The 10,881-nt window shown below is 37.1% G+C and overlaps 2 protein-coding genes across 2 annotated transcripts; both read right to left on the bottom strand.

The window, feature by feature from the left end:
* Positions 1 to 2,335: 2,335 nt before the first annotated feature.
* On the bottom strand, positions 2,336 to 3,973 carry pvalb8 (parvalbumin 8). Its single transcript, XM_067376991.1, has 4 exons — positions 3,913 to 3,973; positions 3,596 to 3,728; positions 3,123 to 3,232; positions 2,336 to 2,370 (listed from the first exon to the last, which is right to left on the bottom strand). The coding sequence occupies exons 1-4, from the start codon at positions 3,971 to 3,973 to the stop codon at positions 2,345 to 2,347; spliced, it is 330 nt and encodes a 109-aa protein (XP_067233092.1). The 3' UTR covers positions 2,336 to 2,344.
* A 4,288-nt stretch (positions 3,974 to 8,261) lies between these two features.
* pvalb4 (parvalbumin 4) lies at positions 8,262 to 9,732 on the bottom strand. Its single transcript, XM_067376978.1, has 5 exons — positions 9,641 to 9,732; positions 9,143 to 9,209; positions 8,925 to 9,057; positions 8,730 to 8,839; positions 8,262 to 8,547 (listed from the first exon to the last, which is right to left on the bottom strand). The coding sequence occupies exons 2-5, from the start codon at positions 9,201 to 9,203 to the stop codon at positions 8,522 to 8,524; spliced, it is 330 nt and encodes a 109-aa protein (XP_067233079.1). The 5' UTR covers positions 9,204 to 9,209; positions 9,641 to 9,732; the 3' UTR covers positions 8,262 to 8,521.
* Positions 9,733 to 10,881: the final 1,149 nt, after the last annotated feature.

The following is a 10,881-nucleotide window of genomic DNA, read 5'->3' as shown; positions in this document are numbered from 1 at the left end:
AGTGACCTACAACTGGCGGTGATAGACATTATCACTTAAGCTGGAGCCCCCTCTACCAGACACTTATGCTTTGAAGTGGAGTCTGATTGCTGAGTGGCTTTCTGCCCACTGGGAAGGCCCTGTATCTTCCATCCCATTGGTATGGAGGACTACCCCTCTGGCTTACTTGGTGTGCTGGGTAGGTTATGTCATTGTGAGGGCAGTTGCTAAGAGGGCATGTGGCAGCTTGCCAGCATCTGCGTCTCCAACACTCGTAACACAGTTCAGTGGCTGTGGCGCTTTCCATAGGGACCCCATGATAACAGTCCAACGTAACATTGAATGTGACTGACAGAAAGGGATTGTCTAGGTTACTAATGTAACCCCTATTACCTGAAAGAGGGAACAGAGACATTACGTCCCCCCTGCCACAGCCCTGAACCACCTGAATGACCGGGATCTTGTCTGATTGGGCTCCTAGGCGAGACCCCATGACGTCAGCCTGACGTAACGTCTCCATTTCCTCCTTCAGGGAATGAGGGTTACATTAGTAACCTAGACGATAATCATCATAATATAACAGGGTTGTAAAATAAAAGTCCTTGGTTATTTAAATGCTTCAAAACTGCCCCTTTAAACTGTAGTGGAACAGCTGAGAAACTGATGTAAATTTTGAAATTTTGAATTTTGAGATCCCTTACAATTCCAAATTTTGGTGGTATGGGGTTCATGATATTAAGAATCACAATGCACATCATGTTATTAATGTCTTCATCACAATGTTTAATAGTTTAGACAACTTATTTCATTTCTTACAGCAAAATGCTATCATTGGAATTTTACTGTGAAATCAATAGACACCATGTCATTTTCTGTCCTAACACAAACAATTACAGAGAAAACACAACTATGAAGTGTTAGAACAGAAAATGGCATAACCTACAGCAAAACGTAGTACAGTATTAACACTGTGGTAATTGCTGTTACTGTTTTTGGTGAAATCCTGTGAAGCAGCAGAGCACTCCTACACAGGCTGCTAGTGCTAATGTCAGGGTGTGGTGTCTAGTGGTCAACATGCTCTGTCTAATTCTAGGCCCTGTTGGGTAATTCTCAGCTATTAAAAGTCTACAGTGAGCTGACTGTTTGGAAAACAAGCATTTGTGTAGAAAATGCATTGATACACATTACAGTATATGTGGTGCCAGAATTCTCCACCAACATCATGACTGATAACAACAGGAAGCATGACCATAACAACCAATTAACCAACTAAATGTGGGTTACAAGCCAACCATTCTTCATCTATCTATCTATCTATCTATCTATCTATCTATCTATCTATCTATCTATCTATCTATCTATCTATCTATCTATCTATCTATCTATCTATCTGTTTTTAGATTTATGCCAATGGCAAAACTGTGCACGCTAACTCTAAGATGACTGACAGCAGCCATATTTCTCCTTATAATATTTGCTCACACATTGTCTTTGTGCACTGTGTGCTCATATTGAATGACTCACTTTATATGCTCTAGCTAAACCCCCAAATGATCAAGCTTTTGTTCAAGCTCCAAGCTTTTATAATGGAATTCATTTTGTGGTCATTTCCTTTTACAAGAAATTATATTTCAGCAGTAATTAATTCATTATTAATATAAAATATTATTTCTTATTAATTAATCATTCATTTCATTATATTTTATTTATTCATTCACTCATTTTTTTAAATTAAAGACTTATTTTTGTTGATTAATCATTTTATTAATATATAATTGTATTAATACACTGCAATCCTACATCATCAATACATATTTGTATCTTGCAATCAGAAATGTGAGTGATTCTTTGTGCATGAGGAGTTTTACATATTATTTTATGGCACATTTATGTTTCATTTCTGGTGAACATTTACCATAAGTCATTAAACTGACAACTTTGTCCAAAGTGATTTCCAGTAGCTACATTTTATCAGGTGTATCTACACAAAGTCATCTTAAAGCTTTATTTTCTATAGACATTTATCAAACCTCATTGTCTCATTCGGATAGGTGTTATTTCAGGTCCAGTATTTAATAACAGTAAAGAAAATAACACAGACAACATTTGAAATATTTTAATCCATTTATTTATTCACTTAAATAGTTTTCAGGTAGTTTTACATTTGGTCAATGCCCATGTGCGCCCCTCTACATATTCAAAAATCAAATAAAACCTCTGGAGTGTGTACAGTATGCGTCTGCGTGTGTGGACTCTATTGACCAGGGGGACCCCAGGAGGAAAGAGTCCTGTGTATAGAGTGGCGAGACTGCTGAACTGAAATGAAATCTGAGTACAAGAGAGGGGTGAGATGTGTACTGATCATTCAGGACAGAACCAACGCCTGGAATTCTGCAAGAGATCAGAGACAGAGTTCATTCATGTGGGCTGTAAACCTGCAGATGCTCAAAGAAACAATTAACAGTAGCTCCCTTATAAATATGATGATGTTGATAAATATTATATGATGATATATATTATATATTTCAATCATGACAACTCTCAGAATGGTTTTTGCATGTTATTGATTATGGCAGTGTTAATGTATTTGGTCTTGGCGGACTAGTTCTGCTGCTGCTGCTGTTGATTATTGCTTCTGCAGAGCATGTATGGACTTGCTACTGCTGACAGATACACAGACATGCTGCTATGAGCATGTAAGATATGCTGCTGCTGCATAAATAGACAAATTCTGTAGCAGATCTAGGCAGTTGGAGCTGGGGAGGTGGAGGGTTTCAGACGAACTCTGTTAGAGCACTGCCTGCAGGACTAGCTTATAGCAAACTACTTGAATGTTGAGCAAGCAATCTCATTGGCTGCAGGATCAGCAGAGGCCAATCGGCTTGCTCCATTGGTAATGATGTGATTCCTTGCAGATTGCATGTAAAGGACCGATCAGACTGTGCCATCTAGAGTTTCATGACTGAACTAGATATACATCCCACTAAGCATGATTTGGATATTAGAATTGCTACTAGCTTTACATAGATGGTAGGTGGCAGCTATATAAATCATTGACAGGTGAATAGAAATCAAATGGAAACAAACATGCTTTTATTCTGTTAATTATAAATGATGGAAATATAATGTAAAGCCATAATTACCATCTGCTCCAATCTTGCCATCGCTGTCATCATCAGCTGCTGATAGGAAAGCCTTTGTCTCTTTATCAGTAAGTACACGAGCACCAGCTGAGAACCGCTGCAAGAAAAACCTGGACAAACCACATCAGAAAGAGTCAAGTCATGTCCCACATCAGACAATCCTCCTGTCTGGGAAGGAAATACTCAAAATATTGGTAGCCAGAAACAGGATGCAAAAAAGCAGAAGGATAAAGTGTCTTACTTAATTAAAAGGCTGTAGCTGAGCGCATAGAAACAGACAGTTGTCAGGCTAGGTAATCCCTGTCTGTTTATGAATACTTAATAATTCATGTGCTCGGAAAGCCCATCAAAGGCTCAAATCTGTTGATTCTGCACATGCAGTTATTAAGTTAAAGATCCTGAAAGTTTATGTTGTCTATTTTGAAAGAATCTACTTTTCCATGTGGCTTTAAATGCATGCAAAACTTATGTACTTGAGTTCATCCTCCTCGATGAATCCACTGGCATCATTGTCCAAGATGTTAAAGACATTCTTCACATCCTGAGGGCTTTTCTTTGTCAGACCACACAGCTGGAAGAACTTTTTGGGGTTGAATGAGTCGGGAGCTGGAAAAGGACAACGGAATACCCGATTAAAACACATGAAATTTGACACTGGCATTTAAGGAGCAGCTGAATTAGACTCAGATGTTTACAGCAGAAAAGATGATTCAAAAATATTACTATGCCCAATTCCTAATATGCTGATGAGGCACAAACATGCGGATACAGGAGAGATGGTGTATCCTACCTTGACAGTCCTTGAGCGCACTGTCGATGGCATCAGCGGAAAGAATAGATGACAGTGACATGGTCCTGAAGAAGAAAAGTTTTAAATAATTAACTCATTTTCACAAGCAGCTGCAATATCTCTCTATAGCAACCTGACAATTTACAATACATTTGAATACACAAATCAGCCAAGACTAGATTCAAATAAATCTTGCCTAGATTAAAATGAAAAAGATTATCAGCCAGAAATGTTGTTGAGCTATGCTTTCCAACTAAATAAATACATAGGATGACACAAGTTTGACATTTTACATATTCTTTTGTCTTATCAAATATATTCTAATGCAATTTTTATCAAATAAAAGTTCCATATGCATGCATTTTCAATGCAGTTTTCAAAACATAAACTTGTACGTGCATGCACTTCACAAGAACCCTACAGTTGCAGTTTTAATGTGATTTTCATAATAAAATGTACATGCATGCATTTAATGTCCTTCATAAAAACTCCAAAACACATACATTTGCATTAAAAACTGCATGATATGGATTCCATTTTAATGTAACCGTCATGAAATAAACCTGGCACCTGCATGCAGGTTGAATAGAATATTCAGCTAAAGCAGAGCACAATATGCTGCTAAACACAAAAAGAGATTCGGTGGGGAAGTTCAGACTCTTACCTCGGTGAAGTTCTCCTGGCAGGTGAGTCAACAGAAGTAAGGCTGAGTGGTGACTGTGAGTCTGTCCAGGTGCGATTTATATAGGTCTGAATGCAGTGACAATGGCTAATTCTTGAGTTACCACTCAGTGGATCAAATTCTAACTGCCAGGCCCCGGCTCAAATTACTTACCTAACTAATTAACCTGTACTATTTATATCTGTTTGACTTGTGTGTGTGTGTATGGGCCAACCCTCAGACATCTGTGACGTCCTTGTAAAAGGCAAATTAAGTAATAAATGCTTTGCTGTCTACCTGCTCATCACATCCCTCCCATCCTATATCATAATACACGCATCCCAAAAGCTCTCACACTCATTCACCCCTCTCATGCACATCCGATCCTCCTTTCAGGTTGGTCAGTCTGTCCCTCCCTCTTTTCCCACTGCTTTACATGAGGTCATTCTGAATTCCTAATTATAATATTATATAAGCATTTTTATATTGCATTGCTGTTGGGAGGTGGACAAATTTTGGGGGTGTTTGAAAACCTTTTTTTTTTTAAATCGCTTCCGGATTTCTATGACTTTATAAATCCCATAATCTGAACTGGATTTTTTATTTTTGACTTGTCGTCAAAACTGTAATCTGCTCCATATTGTCTCTCTTTGCTTTATGAACAGATGGGAGCTCATAATCTCACCAGATGCAAAACTAATTCATAGGTATAGCTGTGGACACACACACATTTTTTACTCTGTTGTTATAGAGAGTGTCATGAGAGTTTATCCTTCTCATTTCACCCTCTATAGGCAGGCAAACAGCGAGCTGTCATTTTTCCTCTGCTGATTCAGGGATACAAGGTCACCTTTTGACTAGTGCCCAGCAGAACGCTGTAATCAATGTTTAAAATGCACCTGCTAGACGCATATATTATGTAAGAGGGTGCAATATGTCAGGACTTTATGGTTTCAAGTGCAGGAAAAGAAAAGAAAAAAAAGACACTGCTTAACTTTTTGTTACCGAACCCCATGTTACAATTAAATTGAGGTATTGTTTCCATCGGGGTGATGGAGTTACAGACGAGGCATCCTTCATACGTGTGTAACAGATATAGTGGCCATTTTTGTTCTTGATTTTTTCTTTAGTTATCGCATGCTTTTAATGCTCATAAACAAAAAAAATGTCAATAAAATGGTAGTGGTTTACGTGTCACTGCATGACTGTTTCAATGACAACTTGTGCATTTAAATAATGTGCATTAACTTTTTTAATCAAGGTTTATAAATAGAAATAGCCCATGTATCTCCATAATACTGCATCCATAATACTGTAATTAGCAAAATTAGTAAAAACTGTTTTAAAGTACGTCACATTGTAGGACATATCAGCTTCCCAGAAGTACACTTTCATTCAAAAGTTTGGGGTCAGTAAGATTTTTTTCTTTTTTCTTATGAAAGATATTAATACTTTTATTCAGTAAGGATGCATGAAATTGATCAAAAATGACAGTTACAAAAGACATTTAAAAGATTTCTATTTATAAACTTTCTATTCATAAAAGAATCCTGAAAGACATTCAACATTTATAATAATAATAATAAATGTTTCTTGAGAATCAAATCATCATATTAAAATGATTACATGTGACACTGGAGACTGGAGTAATGATGCTGAAAATTCAGCTTTGCATCAGAGGAATAAATTAAATTCTAAATTATATTAAAATAGAAAACAGTTATTTTTAATTATACACAATATAATATTATTTTACTGTATTTTTGATCAAATAAATACAGCTTTGGTGAGCACTTTTGTCAAAAACATCAAAATCTTACCAACACCAAAGATTTTGTCTGTATTTATTTATTTGGACAGGTAAACATTTGTTTGTTATTAAATATAACCTTTCTAATGATTTCTTAATAGTTTTATTATGTCTTTACTGTTATTTTTGACCAATTTAATGCATCCATAGCTAAAAAAGGATGAATTTCTTTACAACAACAACAAAAAAAAAAAAAAAAACTGTAGCAGTTGCCATCTGTCATTTAACATCAATTTTAACTTGTTTTTATAGAACAAAAAATAACTTCTATCATTAGTATAGAAAATAAGTGCATTTGCCCTCAGCACATCTGCTAGTGTCAACCGCTATAAGCATTTACATTAACCGTCATGTTTGAGTGCATCACAAAAGACTGTTAGTTCATGCTATTGAGTTGCAGGGTGCACATGGCCCATTTAAATGCATTAGGACGAGGTGTTTGCTGTGAAATGCTTTGGGACAGTCCATGCATGGGATAACCCAGCGTGATGCTGCACGGAGAAACCCAAGAGCCTCGAGCTGACAAGGACACCGGATACAGAGGTGCTACTTACCCTGAAACACTGATGTCACGGGCCATGATGATACCTCATATCCTATACAGTTACTGAGCAATCATTTATTCATTTACGTTTGCTTATATTCTTTGCAGGCTCTAAGCTACACTACATGACCTCTACTAAGGTGTCTGTTTTGGCAACACTCAGCTACATTTTATTGTGTCAGAGGCTAACTAGCATATCGTGCCACTTTTTAGCCTCTATATACACTCTCAGAAAAAAAAAAGAAAGAAAAAACGTACCTTTTTAGGGGTAGCTACAACAGCAGCCTTTTAAGGGTACATATTGGTAACTTAGTAGTACAGTTAATGTATCTATGTAGGCCTACTACTAGGTTGACAGGTCTGTAACAAAACTAGCCCAATGGCCAGTCAAAAATAGCCCAAAAGTATCCCAAATCCCAAATATTAAAACTCAAAATAAGCAATATTCATACCTAAAATAAATCGTTTAAAGTCACTGTTGTGCAAACTGAAAACCACTAGGCCTATCGTAGTGAACATAAAGCTCAGTGGCCCTCCTTCACAAAACTTAACATCTACAACAGTTTTATCATTGGTAGAATATAAAATATTTCAATACAAGCATTTCAGTCAAATAAAATGTATGCAATATGTCAAACCTTTAACCCGCTGCAACAGCATGAAAGGAGTCCAATTCCGCGGGAATCTACCGAGGACTTGGCAAGGTACGATTTTTGCACATTTGTTTTCTGACAGTCAATGAATATAAATATGTATATGTACTAGCCACTTTTACATTCTTAAAAAGTAAGTTAAAAATGTGTGCAATATAATGTTTAAACAATAAGCAATTCACTGTGTGTGGTAGGCCTATGTGTGCGGTTATTTCAAAGCTTTCCAAGGTGTTTGTGTAACGAATAATTTAGATGCTTTTCCTACCCGTTCACTCATTGTAAAGTAACGCCATCTAGTGGACGATTTAACTAAAACACTCTCGTGGTAGAAATGTATTTATGTATTTGAACAGGTAAACATTGACCTGTTTGTGAGCAATTATAACCTTTGTAATAGTTTCTTAATAAGTATAAGTCTGCAATAAAACTGAATAAATGAGTGTGATCCACCAAAACAAACAGTAAATATAACCACCAAGCCACTGATAATAATAATAATAATAAATCATAGTGTTCATGGCAGCGATCCTATAAATAAGCCTACCAAATATATGTATTTTCATTTAATTGATAAAAAGTTTAAAGTTTTATTTCATGCAAATGTGATTTATTATAAACTTTCTCCATACAGCTAGAGTGAAAAGTAGATTTGCATCCAAAAAAATGAAAAGAAGTCTAGGCTATATTGAAAAAGAATATTTATTCTTTTCGTATCGTCCGTTCCCGTAAAAGTGCATCAGATTTTACAGTAAGCAAAGTTCATATTTAAGACAGGAGACACAACCGCTACATTCACAGTCATCCTTTTGACAGTGTGCTGGATGGGAGGAAACTTCTCATAAGCATAATGAGTATAAAAATTATTTATAGTAGGATGAAAATGGGAGGTCTTGGGCAAAGTTGTTCCTTCAGAGCAAGAGGTGTTGTTGGTCAGAAGCAATTTATGCCTTAACCAAGGCAGCAAACTCTGTCAGAAAGAAAGAAAAAACATTCAATCATGGTTTTCAATCAAATCTGTTTGTTTTAACCTTCTATAATATGCATTTTGATAGCACTTTAAAGCACATTGAGGAGCACTGGGAATGTACTCAAGACATCCCAAGACCATGTGGAAAGTTTGAAGCAAGTTTAATCTTGATGACGACTGACCATCAACTCCGATCTTGCCGTCACCATCAGAATCTCCAGCCTTCAGGAAAGTCTTGGTCTCGGCATCAGTCAGTGCCCTGGCGTCAGCCTTGAAGTTCTGCAGGAACAGTCTGCCGGCGCACAATTCAGTTTATGAGTACATTTATGATGGAGGTAGCTCTATCAGTCCATAAGCAAGCTCAAAGTTGCTCTTACTTGAGTTCATCCTCCTCAATGAAGCCACTCTTGTCCTGATCGATGATTGCGAAAGCCTTCTTGACATCATCGCCAGACTTGGCACTCAGACCGACCTTGGCGAAGAAATCCTTGTGGTTGAAGGAGTCAGCAGCTGTGTGGGAAATATGGGAAAGTGATGAACACATGCTTTAATGGAAGACGCCGTGTTAAAGATCTGGCTGCTCACGCCATCTTACCCTTGCATGCCTCCAGTGCTGCAGCGATGTCAGCGTCGCTCAGGACTCCGGCGAATGCCATCTTTAGCTGAATGATATATGAAACAGAACGTTAAAACAAGAAATGTTTGTCATCACACAGCTCAGGTGTATTTAGTCCAGTTTTTCTCCTGAATATAGACATTTCACAGTTTACTTAAAAGCTCAACATATAATATTTCATCTAATAACACTTTATGCCATCATTCCAACCCATGCAAATCCCATAAAACCACCGAAAAGGGAAACGTTTCTCATGTGGATTTGAGTTACAAGGACGTAAAAATCCCAAAGGGTCCATGAGGTCCTCTTAAAATAAGCCACCAGGCAAAAAAATTCCACAGCCGATTGAGATGATGAGAAAATTTAGGATGCAAAACTTTAATTTTAGGATCCATTTCTGCTCCGAAACATATCTGGAAGTACCAGTCCCGTTTTTTTTTTCTCCGTAGATAGACTGGGTTGCCCGTGCAAACTCACCTCTTTTGTCTTTTGGTGCTGAAGGTAGTTTCAGAAGACTCGAGCTGTGAACTGCAGTGATCTCCGGGCCCCTGATCTCCCCTTATATACTTTCAGCCACTCCAAATATGAATCATAATGTAATAGACACCCACTGGAGGCTTGACATGCGCCCAGCAGACACTCTGTACTATATTTATCCTCAAAAATGAAGATGCTTAAAAGGTGCGTTTGAAAAAAGTCCATCATATACTTGCATGCTAATAATACACGCTGCTGATAGTGCATGGATATATTCCTATGGACACTCGCTCATGGCATTTGGAAAGACTATATGAAGGGAAGCTTGCGGGAACGTGTGTCAGAGGGACATTTCTGTTTGTGGTCAGGGTATGGACTCTCTGGTTGATTTTGCTTGTAGCACTGGTTATTAGTTTCATGTAAAATGCTTCATTTGTTCATTTAGTTATAATGGCAATAGATCATTTTGCACAAGATTTTGCTGTTATTTTTGTTTGCATATGCTGTGTTGGTTGGATTTTGCCACATTAAACATGTTGTCTGAATTTGTCCTGGTTTTCTTCTGTATGGAAATAGATCAAAAATAAAATTTAACATTTTAGTGTTGTTTAACTCTAAGATTTACTAGACCATTATGTTTCATTGATTTAATTTTTCTGCGTTTGATAAATTTACTACAGCTATAGTTGCTATACTGAAAATCTAAATTTTGTGTATAATTTTCACTCAGAAATTGTTTGTAGGCCTACATTTCACAATTACTTACAAAGAAATGGCAAGTAGCCTAACACAAAAACTGAAATGGTATTTTCTTTTCTCTAGTAATCTTTGATTTATTTATGGCTACATCTTTTCCTCCATTAAATTGATTAAAAAGGAACATACTTGCCTGTTCTTTTTAGTGTATGTACACAGTATAGTTACTGTTCATTTGCACCTGACATTTGCATTGCCTACAGCGTTCAAACAGCAGAGAGCAGCAGAGCTCGTCCTGTCTGATGGCTTTCACAGGTCTGAAACTGTTCTACTTGTTCTACTACACCGTCGAAAGCTGAACTGTTTTACAAGTAAGTACTTTAATGAATTTAGTTTTACACTAGAAATGAAGGCTAACACCGTGTCTACCCCGTTCTATTTCTGACGAAGGCCTACTTCAAGCGTTCGCGCCACTTCTGACAGGAAGAACGAATGGATTTGCAACGGTCGCTTTGTCCCGCCAAATCACAACGCGACCGTTGCAA

Source organism: Chanodichthys erythropterus, chromosome 3, assembly GCF_024489055.1.
Source record: "Chanodichthys erythropterus isolate Z2021 chromosome 3, ASM2448905v1, whole genome shotgun sequence".
Taxonomy (NCBI): Eukaryota; Metazoa; Chordata; class Actinopteri; order Cypriniformes; family Xenocyprididae; genus Chanodichthys; species Chanodichthys erythropterus.
This window is presented reverse-complemented; position numbering and strand designations above follow the sequence as displayed.